The 14,712-nt window shown below is 34.6% G+C and overlaps 1 protein-coding gene across 2 annotated transcripts in view; it reads right to left on the bottom strand.

The window, feature by feature from the left end:
• Positions 1-14,712, bottom strand: part of XRCC4 (X-ray repair cross complementing 4) — a 236,707-nt gene that overhangs the window by 116,761 nt on the left and 105,234 nt on the right. The window contains exons 5-7 of one of the 2 annotated variants that reach the window (XM_090278983.1): positions 13,405-13,557; positions 12,280-12,386; positions 5,313-5,378 (exon numbers count right to left, since the gene is read on the bottom strand). In XM_090278983.1, coding sequence (XP_090135109.1) covers positions 5,313-5,378; positions 12,280-12,386; positions 13,405-13,557 — 326 coding nt within the window. The remainder of the gene's footprint in view (positions 1-5,312; positions 5,379-12,279; positions 12,387-13,404; positions 13,558-14,712) is intronic. The other variant, XM_090278984.1, reaches the window with a different exon arrangement.

Raw genomic sequence — 14,712 nt, 5'->3', positions numbered from 1 at the left:
TTTTTATGTCAATTATATCTCAATAAAAAATACGAAAGGAGGACCTCAATAGAAATATTAGGCTCTGGAATTTTCTCCACAAACTGCATATTTGTTTAATCTGATGATGCTGAATATGTTTCTGGAAAAGTTATATACCAATGAGATCTCGCTTCTCTTTGGGAGAAAAAGTGTTCTCATTATTCTACTGCATCAGTGGAAATTTCCTCAGTGTTCAGAAATTTCAAACGGTTTTTGCAATATCTCAAAAGAGATGTGAAACTTGGTTAATTTACTGTTATAGAAGGCAAGTACTTTCTCATTCTTCTCTCTTGAGTTAAAACAGCAACGTACTTAACCATTGTAAGCCTCTGTTACTTCATTTGAAAAATAATGAGTTTGAACTACATAGAAGATGTAGAACTATATGAGATCTAGACTTCTCAAAAAAATGTTACACTGGCTAGGTTGCTCAGTTGGTTGGAGCATCCACCCACACACCAGAAGATTGTACATTCTATCTCTGGGCCAGGCACATTCCTAGGTGGTGGGTCCTTAGTCAGGGCACATGCAGGAGGCAACCGATTGGTGTTTCTCTCTCACATTAATGTTTCTCTCTCCCTCCCTTTTTCTCTCTCTAAAACCCATAAACATATTCAGGTGAGGATTTAAAAAAATAAAAATTAAAGAAAGAACATAATGCCATTCCTCAGCAGCACTACTAATGTGAAAAAGCCCACAAAGGCTAGGAAATGCACTCAAATTGCTTTTCCAGTTTTGTGATAGGTTTTATTAAATCAGATTTTTCATTTAGAATTAATAAACAAATGTGTCTGCGATACATGCTGGATAAGATTAAGGGTAGAATGTGATTATAAAGATGAACCTCTGAGTAATCTCGTTGGCAGTACATGTTGTTATCCCCTCTGTGAGTAGACATGTACTGTTGGAAGCAACAAGCTCTTTGATACTTAGAAATTTTGGATTCTGTTCTATTTTTATAAGCTTCTATATCAGTATGCATCAACTGTTTGACATAGCCATTCATTTATTTTCAAAAGGCTATTCTATAATCACAGGAAGCCCACCAACCAAGTAGAAGCCTAAATTACTGATAGCAGTTATACAGGAGGGACCTTCCAGTTGGTGCAGAAGTGGGACTAATTAAACTAATGTGCTAAATCTTGAACTAATAATTATGCAGAAAAGTGGCAGAAAAGCTTATTTTATTTATTTTCAGTGGTTGTGCACCTTTGATATGAAGCTAAGAAGAGTAAAATAAATATTTTTCTTATTTGTACTGTAAAGAAGACTGATTTCATTGGTATCTAACTGTAAGAAATACTCTCAATTTATATTAATAGAAATAATTACAATTCAAAAAATATTATTTAAGTAATTACAAATAATGATTTAAAACAATAATGAAACATTAAAATAGTTCCTCTTTAGGAGTCAACTAAGTTTTCAAAATGCTTGACAAGAAAGAGCCTATTTCTATGAAACAGAGTTTCTCCATTAAATATTGATTTGCTTTTTGAATTATATTATAATTAAGAAATGCTTTTTAATAATGGTAAAAATTTTTAGAATATTCACATGTATTTAAAAATGTTTTCCCATAAAATTCTACTATTATACAATGTTAAGTGATTATAAAAATATTAAAAATGCATAATTATTTTTAGGATATATCAGATATTGTTGAGCAAATGACAGGCAACTCAGATGTACTACTGACAGTTCTGGCACTCAGATACTATATTAATTATGTTTATATCTTTATATACTCTGGTGAGGTTCTATTATTCAAGGGACCTAGTACAACTTCAAGCTCCTCTACACCATGGACATCTGGTATTACCTTGATTTTATCAAAACAAAAACAAACAAACAAAAAAACCAGAGGGTTTCTTGCAGAGGAGATTGTTTTACAATATCTGTAGTAACCTAACAATTTTCCATTAAATTAAAAAAAATAAAAAAATAAAAAACCCTGGAGGCAGGAGTACAGGCTAACTAGAAAATCCTTAAAGTTACATGCTTTAAAACCAGCTAGATGGGAAGTGAAAATGACTCATCTTCCTTTGTAGTCTTAATCAGAAAGTGAAATATCCAGCACCCGTAGGGACTTAGTATGCAGCCATAGCTAAAGAAATTAAGTTTGTAATACTATTGATACCTATCTAGAAATTCTGGAAGTTTAGATATAAAGGAAGTAAATTTTGCCACAGAAAAATATAAAATGTAGTTGTGGGGTAGTATAGACTGTGATGGTCAGAATACTTCAGAGATCTCCTTTCAGCTAAAAAACTGTTAATGGACAAAGTTTTTTCATACTATATGGTAAGGTTCATATGAGCATGATATAGTTTACTAGATTAGACTACTTGTCATTAGTTATTTCCTCAACAATCCTAATGATAGGAAAGAAAATTTTAAACTTTAAAGAAGAAGTAATAAAACAGATTGCTTATTCATAAGAACTATAATATCCCTACCTTACTTATGGATACATGCATAAAAATAAACAGATGCGTTTCTTGAATGCTTACTGTGGAATCGCTAAATGATCTTGGTCTCACTGAAACCTCTTTTACCATACAGGCATAGGGTAATAATGCAAACAACTTATGAAAAAAATTTGGTGATTTTAATAATTGAGAATGAAAATACATTTACATAATAAAAATCACTACAAGGCTAAACATTTAACATTTTGAAGAAATGTCTTTCTGAAAAATAAATATATTAAATCCCATCAATTTCTTTTTCTCTTGTTTTTACTGGAGGAAAAGTACGCATGTACCTGCAATATGTAAAATAAATTCACATATTTACTTATACTCTAAGAATAGCATTTTATTGTTAAGATGGCAGAATAAGTGTAGAAAGAAATCATTATAGCTTTGCCCAAGCACATAGCAATAACATATAAATTGCCAGAAGACAAAGCTGTGATTTTTTAAAAAGTCCCATCATCTAAAAAATATTTTTTGCCTTTGTAAAAGAATTAATTATGGAGTATAATAAATTATAAGGAGGCTCACTTTGTTGTTTAACAATGTTTTTCCTCATATCTATAGAATCTAGTTCTTTATTCAGTATCAAACATTTTAAATGTAAGGCCCTTTTTTTTAAGCAAACTTCAGTTTCCTGAATATTTCTTACTAAAGGAAAAGAAAAAGGAATATTTAAGGCTTCTAATAAAATGCTCTTAATTGTTGACATCAAATATTTGCTAAAAGCAATTAAATACAAAAAAAGTAGAATAAGAGACCTATAAATCGAATATATAGTGAACTAGATTGAGTTAAAGAAAAGAGGCCACGTAAATTTTTTTAAAAAGCTATGAATTAAACATTTTTGAAGAGAAGAGAAATTTTGCCAAATTTAAAACAGTGCAATTGTAACTCTAAAAGATTTGCTTAAAAGAGAGTGAACACATAAAGGACCCCATTCTCATATACTGAAATTTAACCATATATTTTCTCTTCAAAAATAATTTTCATCTACTTCAAAAGTTGGTGAGATGCTCTGAATAAGGAACAAAATCAAAGGCCACTGTATTCAATAAAAATTGTGAATGTTTAAATTGGAAAGAGTACAGATTTTCTTTGTGAGTTTTGATTATAATTTATTATTAAAGAATGATTTCATTTTAAATGGGTCACTAATGTAAACCAAGCATAGCCTCCAAATGAAAAGAAATTTAACTCTGATGCACAAAAGCAAGATTGTGTGATACAATTCATATCCAATTAGAATAAGATTAATCAATCGACTAATTTAATCAACATCAGTAAGTTTCCATGACTGCAATTTGATATCTCCCTGTGTTTTTGTCCATATATTCTACCATTTTCCCCGTCATTATGCCCATGCCCATTTGATCCTATCTTCTTTTATATACTTCGAGACAGTATTCCAGCAATTCTTACCACTTTCTACTGGCTGGACATTTTTTATCCCATCTTTCCTTATTTCCTCCCATTAGTATGCAAACATGGTATTACTTCTCTCACCTAGAAAAAAAATCAACCCTCTTGATTCTGCTTCCCTCTCTAGCTGCTACACTGGCTTTTTCCTTTTCCCATACTGGAACTTGTTAAAAGCATTGCTTAGGCTTTCTGTCTCTTCAATTTTCTCCTCTCACTGCTTTTGAACCTCCTATTCTCTCCTATTCCCTACCATTCCACTGAAAATGTGTTATTAGGAGCCTCAGTAACACTTGGGTTGTTAAATCCATCAGTCCTCAATCCTTATTTCCTTGCCTGATTTGCAGCATTTAACTCAGCTGATCAATATCTTCTTGAAGTACTTTCTTGGTCTCCAGGATACGACACTTAATGGCATTTGCCTGCTACCTCCATGTTGCCCCCTCTCCACCTTCTTTGCTGGTCTCCTCATTTTCCTCCCCTCTACACAGTCAAATGTACTAGGGTAGAGTACTTAGACCACTGCTCCTTTCTCTCTTCTCTATTTTCCTTGATATCTCAGCTAGTTTTAAGTATCATCTTCACTTATATCTTCAAAAGGACATCCTCCACCAAACTCCAAATTTATATCCAACTGCTTTTCAACATTTCAGAATTAATGTTTCTAAAACTGAGCCCTTAACTTTCCTCTTTCAGTCTTCCGCAACTCAGCAAGTCAGTTGTATAGCTTCATTTTTTCAGTCCAACAAACTTCCCATTGTCAATGTTTTAGTTTCATGACACATACTTCATTAGCAAATCCTGCTGCCTCTAAACATGCCTAGAGTCAGCCTGTTATCATCTTCACTGCTTTCACTCTGATCTCTCATCCTTCATTCTACCTTTCCTTCTGTTATATCTCCTGTACTTATCATCCTATAGCCCATTCTCAACACAACAGCCAGATTAATCCTGTTAAAACTGAAAACAAGAGGACTCAAGATCATGGAAGAGTAAGTGGAAGGAAGCTATACTAACTTCCTCCCAGGACCAATTTGGAATTACAATTAAAATATAGTAAAATCATCCTGAATTACCAACTGAACACTGGCTAAAAAAAACCATAGACATACAGAAGAAACCACTTCATTACAACATGACTGGTAGGTAGTGCAAAGGAGATAGGAGAGGGCTGGCTGCACTCCCACGGGTGGCAGCTGAAGTCCTGGAGGGATATTTCACTGGCTGAAGGGTTTCCCCTGAGAAGTGTGGGGTCTAAACCCTAAGCTGGGCTCCCCAGCCTAGCACCAAGGCTGGTGAAAAGCAGCGGGGTTTCTGTCCACCAGGAAGAGACAGCTATAGACACAGAGACTCTCTTAAAGGGCCAATACACAAATTCCATTTGCAGTCACTTACCTTGGGCTCCAGCAAAGAGAGGGCAGAGTGGACTAGAGACGCTTGAGGAGATTCTGGGGCTGGTAGCTGTGTTAAGAGAGCTGAAGACAGAGCCACCAGGATCCCTGTGCTGAGTCATTCCCTTTACCGCAGACCATCTTTCTTAGGCAGAGCACTCCCCTCCAACTGGCATCAGCCCGAGGGGAAGCAATTGCTTCACCCACAGGAATTATTCTCCCCCACCCTGTGGTGCTTAAGCCCTGCTGATGAGGAGTACTTTCACTCTGGAAGACTTTCACTCTTTAAGCCTAACAGAAAGCCTGCATGCAGAGGTGGCTCTCTGGGAGCTTTGACACATTAGTTGAGCCTCCCCCAGGCCCAGTGCTAGTAAAAGACAGTCTTGATGTGCAGCCTGGTTCTTTCTGCACACACACAGGCACAGAAGAATGAGCCACACACCGTGGATCACTGATATCTCCAAACAGGCTGCCCTGGGACAGTCACAGGCAGCGTCTGACAAAGGGCTGAATCAAAATCTTGCAGACCTACCTAATACATAGAAAAAACAAACACAAAGATGCAGCCAAAACTGGAAGACAAAGACACAGGCCCCAAAAGAAAGAACAAGAGAATTTTCCAGAAGAAGAACTTCATGAAATAGAGGCAAGCAATTTATCAGATAGAATAACGATTATAAGGACACTCAAGAGCATGAAAAAAAGACATAGAAACCATAAAAAAGGAACAGTCAGAAATAAAGAATGCAATATCTAAAATAAATGATACAATGGAAGGAACAGACAGCAGGTTAGATGAAGCAGAGGATCACATCAGTGATTTGGAAGACAAGGTGGAAAATAACAGCCAGGCAGAGCAGCAAAAAGAAAAAGGAATTAAAGCAAAATTTTAAAGTATTTTAAAAAGAAATAAGGAATACAGTATCTGAAATAAATAATACATCGGAAATATAAACAGTCGGTTAGATGAAGCAGAGGATCGCATCAGTAATTTTGAAGAAAAGGTGTGTGTGTGTGGTGGGGGGAACCCAGGCAGAGCAGCAAAGAAAAAAGAATTTAGAAAAAATAATTTAAAACAAATTATAAAACATTTTTGGACAACATGAAGTAGAACAGCATCTGCGTCATGGGAATACCAGGAGGAGAAGACAGCAAGCAAGGGATTGAGAACCTAGTTGAAGAAATAATGACCAAAAACATCTCTAATTCAGTGAAAGAAAAAGTCACACAAGTCTAGGAAGTCAAAGAGTCCCAAACAACTTGGACCCAAAGAGACCTACACTGAGATATATCATAATTAAAATGGAGGAAAAGGAGGAGAAGGAGGGAAAAGGGGAGAAGGAGAAGAAGAAGAAGGGAAAAAAAGAGAGGAAAACAGTCTAACAATAAAATAGCACTAAATACATATCTATCAATAATCACCTTAAAAGTAAATAGCTTAAATGCTCCAACCAAAAGATATAGGGTAGCTGAATGGTAAGAAAGCAAAACCCGCATATATGCTGCTTCCAAGAGACCCAACCCCAATCAAAAGATACAAACAGACAAATAGTAAAGGGATAGTAAAAGATATTTCATGCAAATAGAAAGGAAAGAAAAGCTGGCATAGCAATACTTATATATGACAAAATAGACTTTAAAACCAAGGGTATAGTAAGAGACAAGGAAGGACACTACATAATGATAAAGGAAACAATCCAATAAGAGGATATAACCCTGGTAAACATTTATGCACCCAATGTAGGCATATCTAAATAAATAAATCAAATTTTGATGGACATAAAAGGAGATATCAAAAGCAACACAGTCATAGTCAGCGATTTTAACACCCCATTGACTTCAATGGATATATCTTCCAGATGAAATCAACAAGAAGACAGCAGTTGAAATGACACACTAAATCAAATGGATTTAATTCATATCTTCAGGGCATTTCACTCAAAGCAGCAGAATATACATACTTTTCAAGCATCACACGCACAATGGGCACATGGAACATTTTCTAGGACAGACCACAATGTTAGGACACAAAAAAAGTCTCAATAAATTTTAAAAGATTGAAATCATATTAAGCATCTTCTCCAACCAGAATATTATGAAACTAGAAAACAATCACAAGAAGAACACTGAAAAACACACAGACATGGAATCTAAATTGCACGTTATTAAACAATAAATGGGTCAACAATGAGATCAAGGAAGAAATCAAAAGATACCTTGACCCAAATGAAATAAGAACACAACTATCAGGGAAAGTATTCCTAAAGGAAAATTCACAGCATTGCAGGCTATCTTAAAAAACAAGAAAAAGCTCAAACAAAGAATCTAACTTCACACTTCAAGGACCTTCAAAAAGAACAACAAACAAAGCCCAAAGTGAGTAGAAGAAGGGAAATAATAAAGATCAGAGCAGAAATAAACAAGATAAAATCTAAAAGAAAAATTATACAAAAGATCAATGAATCCAAGAGCTGGTTCTTTGAAAAGATAAACAAGATTGACAAACCTTCAACCAGACTCATAAGGAAAAAAAGACAAGAGGGCCCAAATAAAGTCATAAATGAAAGAAGGGAAATAAATGACACCAAAGAAATAGAAAGTATTGTAAGAAAATCTTGTGAACTATATGCCAACAAACTGGACAAAATGGCTAAATTCCTAGAAACATACATCTTCCAAAACTAAGTGAGGAAGAATCAGAGAATCTGGATAGAGAGATCACAACCAGTGACTCTGAAGCCGTAATCAAAAAACTCCCAACAAAAGTCCGGGACCAGATGGCTTCACAGGAGAATTTTTCCAAACATTCTGAGAACTAAAACCTCTCCTTCCCAAATTTTGTCAAAAAATTCAATAGAAGACAAGGCCCAAGATCATTTTACAAGGCCATCATAACCTTATTCCAAAACCAGATAAACACACTACATAAAAAAGAAAATTATAGGCCAATATCCTTGTAAACATAGATGCTAAAACCCTCAACAAAATATTAGCAAACTGGATACAGCAATGCATCAAAAATATCATACACCAGGAATGCAAGGTTGGCACAACATTCACAAATCATAAACTGTGATTCACCACATAAATAAAATGAAGGATAAAAACCACATGATCATATCAATATATGATGAAAAACATTTGATTAATTCCAACACTCATTTATGATAAAAAAAAAGAAATCTCTAAGCAAAGTGGAAAGAGAGGGAACATGACTAAACATATTAAAAGCCATATATGACAAACCCACTGCCAGCATCACATGCAATGGGCAAAAACAAGCATTCCCCTTAAGATCAGGAACAAGATAGGGATGTCTGCTTTCACCTCTCTTATTCAACATAGTACTGGAAGTCCTAACCATAGCAATCAGACAAGAAGAAGAAATAAAAGAAATCCAAATTGGAAAGAAAAAGTAAAACTCTTTATTTGCAGATGACATAATACTATACATAGGGAATCGCGAAAGATTCCACCAAGAAACTACTAGAACTGATAAATGAATTCAGCAAAGTAGCAGGGTACAAAATTAGTATCCAGAAATCAGTTGCATTTTTATATGCCAATAACCAGATAACAGAAAGGGAAATTAAGAAAACAATCCCATTCACAATTGCTGCAAAAAAGAATAAAATACCTAGGAATAAACCTAACCAAGGATGTAAAAGACCTGTACTTGGAAAATTATAAGACATTGAAGAAAGAAATAGAAAATACAAATAGGTGAAAGCGCATGCCGTGTTCGTGGATAGGAAGAATTAACATCATTAAAGTGTCCATACTGCCCAAAGCAATCTACAGATTTAATGCAATTCCTATCAAGATTCCCAATGACATATTTCACAGAACTAGAACAAATATTTCAAAGATTTATATGGAACCACAAAGGCCCCCCCATAGTAACAGCAATCTTGAGAAAGAAGAGCAAAGTTGGAAGAATCACTCTCCCTAATATCAAACTATACTATATGGCCATAGTAATCAAAACAGCCTGGTACTGGCATGGAAACAGACACACAGATCAATGAAGAGAAAAGAGAGTCCAAAGGAAGCAAGCACATACAATGGGCTAAAGATAGTTTATTCAATAAATGGTATTGGGAAAATTGGACGGATACATGCAGAAAAATGAAACTAGACCACTTTCTTACACCACACATGAGAAAACCTTAAAAGAAAAAAAGTGGGACTACATCAAACTAAAAAGCTCTTGCACAGCAAAAGAAATCACCAACAAAATAAAAAGACAACCCACAGGATGGAAGAACATATTCACCAATATATCTGACAAGGGGTTAATAACCAAAATTTGTAAAGATCTTACAAAGCTCAACACCAAAAAAACAGACAACCCAATTAAAAAATGGGCAAAGGACCTGAATAGACACTTCTCCAAAGAGGACATACAGATGGCAGACAGACATATGAAAAGATGCTCAGTGTCACTAATCATCAAAAAAACACAAATTACAACAACAAAGAGATACCACCTCATGCCTGTCAGAAAGGGTGTCATCAATTAATCAACAAAGAACAAGTGCTGGCAAGGATATGGATAAAGGGAAACGCTTTTGTACTGTTGGTGGGAACGCAGACTGGTGCAGCCACAGTGGAAAGCAGTATAGAGAAACCTCTAAAAATTAAAAATGGATCAGCCTTTTGACCAAGCAATCCCACTTCTGGGAATATATCTACCGAAAACACTAACTTGAAAGAACATAAGCACCCCTATGCTCCCTGTGTTCATTGCAGCGTTATTTACAATCAGCAAGATATGGAAGCAGCGCAAGTGTCCATCAGTAGATGAGTGGATAAAACAACTATGAAACTTTTACACAGTGGGATACTACTCAACTGTAAAAAAGAGGAACGTTTTTCCCTTTTTGACAATATCGATGGACCTGGAGAACATTATGCTAGCTGAAATAAGCCAGTAAGAGAAACATAAATACCATATGATTTGAATCATATGTGGAATGTAATGAACAAACTGAAGTAACAAGCAAAATAGAGACAGACTCATAGATAGAGTGAAGGATGACAACTAAGGGACAGGAGGGGAGAGGGGTGCAGGTATTGAACAAAAAGGAAAAAGGACTCAGGGACATGGACAACAGTGTGGTGACCACAGGGGGTGGGGCATGGGTGTATAAGGAGACTAAATGGTCATGGAAAAAATATAATAAAAAGGAAAATATTCTTAATGAAATGTTGGGAAAAAATTAAGTTAAAGGAAATTGAAAATACTTATTTACAAAAATATATATACCTCTATGTTCACTTCAACATTATTTACAAGCCAAGACATGGAAACAATCTAAGTTTCCTTCTATAGATGATTCGATAAATATGATACGTATGTATATACATAGACTACTATTAAGCCATAAAAAATAATGAAATATTGCCATTTGCACCAACATAGATGGATCTTGGAGAGTATCACGCTAAGTAAAATAGGTCAGACAAAAAAGGACAGGAACCATATGATTTCACTCATATGTGGGATAGAAAACAGAAAGCAACAAATTAACAAAGAAAACAAAGAAACCAACTGATAGACAAACAGTATCGTGGTTACCAGAGGGGAATGGGGCGGGGAACAGATGAAGAGGGTAAAAGGGGTCAAATATACGGTGACAGAAGGAGACTCAATTTTGGGTGATGAGCATAGCATACAATTTACAGATGATGCATTGTAGAATTGTACACCTACAACTTAATAATGTTATTAACCAATGTTACTCCAATACAGTAATTAAATTTGTTAAAATTTAAGTCATATCATGTCACTTGATTGTTAAAACCCTACAAAAGTGTCCAATATAACTCAAAGTAAAAGTCAAATTCATTACTATCAGCCCTGCACACGATCTGACCCCCCTCTGATCTCTTCTCCTAATTCTCCATATCTTCATCTTTCAACTGTATCCATACTGCCCTCAGTGCTGCTGCTAGAACCCACCGGACAAGCTCTTCGGTCTACTGCTCAGACATTAGCGCCTTCGCACTTAGCTGTTCTTTCGGCCTGGCATGCTCTCCTCACATACAGCCTTATCACCTTCTGACAAGGACTTTTCCAGCGCCCTGCCTCAAACCACAATACTCATCCTATTCCCACCCTGACATTTTCTATCATCTCTCCGCAATTTAATTTTCTCTTAAGCACTTAACATATTTTATATTCATTTTGTTATTGTCTGACTAGAATTTAAACTCCACAAAAGTAGAAATGTTTGTATTTCCTTCTCTATTGCATAGAAAAGTTTCTGATACATAACAGACACTCAAAAATATATTTGCTAAGTAAATGAATCCAACATTAATGTTGAGAGTACTAGACTTATGTTATAGCCATGTAAGTAGGAGTTCAGGGGCTCCTCCCTCTAGAAAATCTATAAAACTCTAGAAAATAATGCATAGTTTGCTTAAAAACCTGCTGGCAGGGTACTTGACCTGAAATACTGAGAAAGTCTCAGGTACTTTCAAGTGCCATTTCTCCTTGTCTCACTGACCCCATCTTACCCCATTACAATCCCTTTTCTGAATAGTGAGAGAGGGTTTCAGCCTCAGGATAATCTAAAGCATTATAGATCACTCTGCTCCAATACTCGATCCACAGCTCTAGCTAGATTCAATCTCAAATGTTATAGGCGGCCAGCTTTGAGCTGGAGATAATTACTATGAAGGCATATATTGATTATTGTTTATGCATTCTTGTTTAACAAACAATAGTGTACCTAGGTCTGTATGTATGTGTGCATGCTTGCTTGTTTTGTGGTTGATAATGAATTGCTACATTTCACAATAAATATTCATTGTTAACATTAGTATTTGAGGTTTTAGACTAAAAAGCCTGAAATTTTTGTAGAGAATTTTTTTTCATAGCATTTTTCATTATGGACTATTATCATTAGAGGACTAAGCTCAAGTGAAATATTCAAAAAAGGAAATGAATGTATTTCTCTTACCTGAAGCTGACTCTGAGGGACCAGGCAGGTTTTCATCTTCCTCATCAGTACTTTCAGCATAGATTGTAGCTCTGTCAGCAGCCGTTTCAGAGCATGTTGTAGTTTCCCTAGAGAAAGAGAAAGTCAGAATTATAAATTATTGGCTAACCCCTGGCTAGATATCAAATTCACTAGGAATTATAGAAAATATCCCTGGGAAAATGTTATAATACATTGAAATATACTTGTATATAAATAAACAAACATATAATATGATCAAGATGAAAGCACTTCAAATACTATATGTGAACTCTCTTAAGAACAAGATTATCTTTTAGCTAATCTAAGTGTGGTTGAGTGCTCACTATAATTAATTCTTGACTCAGTTTCTTATCACATTCATCTATAAAAAATACTATTCTTCTGTGGGTCAGTGTTAAGTATTTTACTGATCTCAAAGCAGTTCTGCCTTTCATTTGATCTGAAAATTCTGAGTCAGGTACTTTTATTATAGAGATACCCAAGTAAGGCACAGAGAATTTAAAAAGTGTGTCCAAAGTCATGTAGTAATTAAGTATCAATGACAGAGCAGCACTTGAACTAGGGCCACCTAATATCAAATGTTATATGTATTATTTATACTATGCTATTGGTAAACCTATGTTTTTTCTTAGATCCAGGGTGATAGATTCAAATCTATATCTGCAAATGACTAAAATAACTGTAATTGTCCAAGCTTTACCAGCCCTTAGTCACTTACGATTCGTCCCTAAAACTCAAGTACATATCCACTCTTAGAATCACTTGATTCTAAAATTAATCATTATTTAGACATCAAGATTACAAATGTGTGTACCACTCTGTAGTTATGCAAAAGATTATAAAGTTTTTTAATTATGTCTTAGTAATGTCTAAGAATTAAACAAATAATATTTAGATAAACTTCATGCCAGCTTCACGATTTAAGTGTAGGTGTGACAGGCAGACACGGAGAGAGCATGTGTAGAACTCTCCTCCCCATCGTATCCAACAGCAAGAGCATCCAACCCCGGACTATCAAGATGGCACCTAACTTTCATTACGTTTGGGAAGAAACTCCTCTTAAATTTTTACACCTGCCATCTCAGAAAAGAAAGGTAAAAATACCTTTCGTGCTCCGTGTTCTTTTCTATTTCTTGAACTTCACTTAACAATTGATGTAAGCTTCTGATCTTTGCTTTCTTCTCATTCAGCACCAGAATAAACCTTTTATAAAGATCAGCCTCCACAGCTTCCTTAGCACTCACACATTTTTCAAACCTGAAATGTAAATAGGTACATAAGTAAATCATGCATGTTTTCTTAGCATTAATATTATACAATCTATTACTGAAGATGATTTCAAGGAAAATACAATTAAAACACAATTTTATGTACTTTCATTGATTTAAAGTTTTATATAGATAGCTAAATAAATAATTAGAACTCATGGTTTATTAATGTTAGTGATTTGGGTACTAAAATAAGGATCAAAATTGGAAACTGATATTAAAAACCTTTGAAAACATCTAAATGCATAAATGCAATAATTCATTCACATTTCTGGTTTATTTCTGAATGAGTATTTCTATGGGAAAAATTTCAAACAAGAGTAACTAAAGCCTTTGTTTCCTATGCTTTGTTAATATTACTATAATAGCAACAGTGATCTTGTTCTGTGGTTAATTGATCTACCTAATCTGTTTTCCCTAACTAGATTATGTATTGCTCCAGGCCAAGAACAATCTACCCAATTCTAGCTTATAACCCAGCAGCACCCCCCCACACACACATATAATAAATGAAAGTATACAACTTGAAAGTTCCAAAAAGAAGTTAATGAAACAGCAAATGTAAGACACTATGTATCTTCAATTTTAGATATATAAGATAAAACATGAAATTCTCTGTCATTTCTAACTCTTTCCACAATATTAATATGAGCTAATGAGGAATTGTGCTAATTTTGATCTCCCAGATAAACTATATAAAGAAAGCAAACTAGCAGAGGTTATGTACTTGATATGCGCATATACACACACCATGAATAAACATTTGTTTAAAGATCCAAATATAAATTATTTCATGTAAAATATGCTTTTAAATTTAGTCTGGCTCTCCCTAGTTTTCTCTGTACCATATTGTTCATTTGTTCTTCTGCTGTTCTATACAGGAATCATAGTATTTTCACTACATATACATTTTATATATTTATAATATGTTTTATATATTTTTAACATATAAAATACTTGTCAGTGAAATAATTAGAAACAAAAATGTCAAGATTTGATATCTTTGATATATAAGACCTTATGCTTTCAACAACATATCTACCTAGAGCTGCAAAGAATCAGGGCCTCTCGTGGTATGAAGAGGAACATATGGCAATATTATTTTCTGGGAACAATTACAGCACTCATATAGTGTAGTCATTGG

This window comes from Furipterus horrens, unplaced genomic scaffold, assembly GCF_987537825.1.
Source record: "Furipterus horrens unplaced genomic scaffold, mFurHor1.1.pri manual_scaffold_5, whole genome shotgun sequence".
Classification (NCBI taxonomy): Eukaryota; Metazoa; Chordata; class Mammalia; order Chiroptera; family Furipteridae; genus Furipterus; species Furipterus horrens.
Note: the sequence above shows the minus strand (reverse complement) of the source record. Positions and strands in the feature narration are given on the sequence as shown.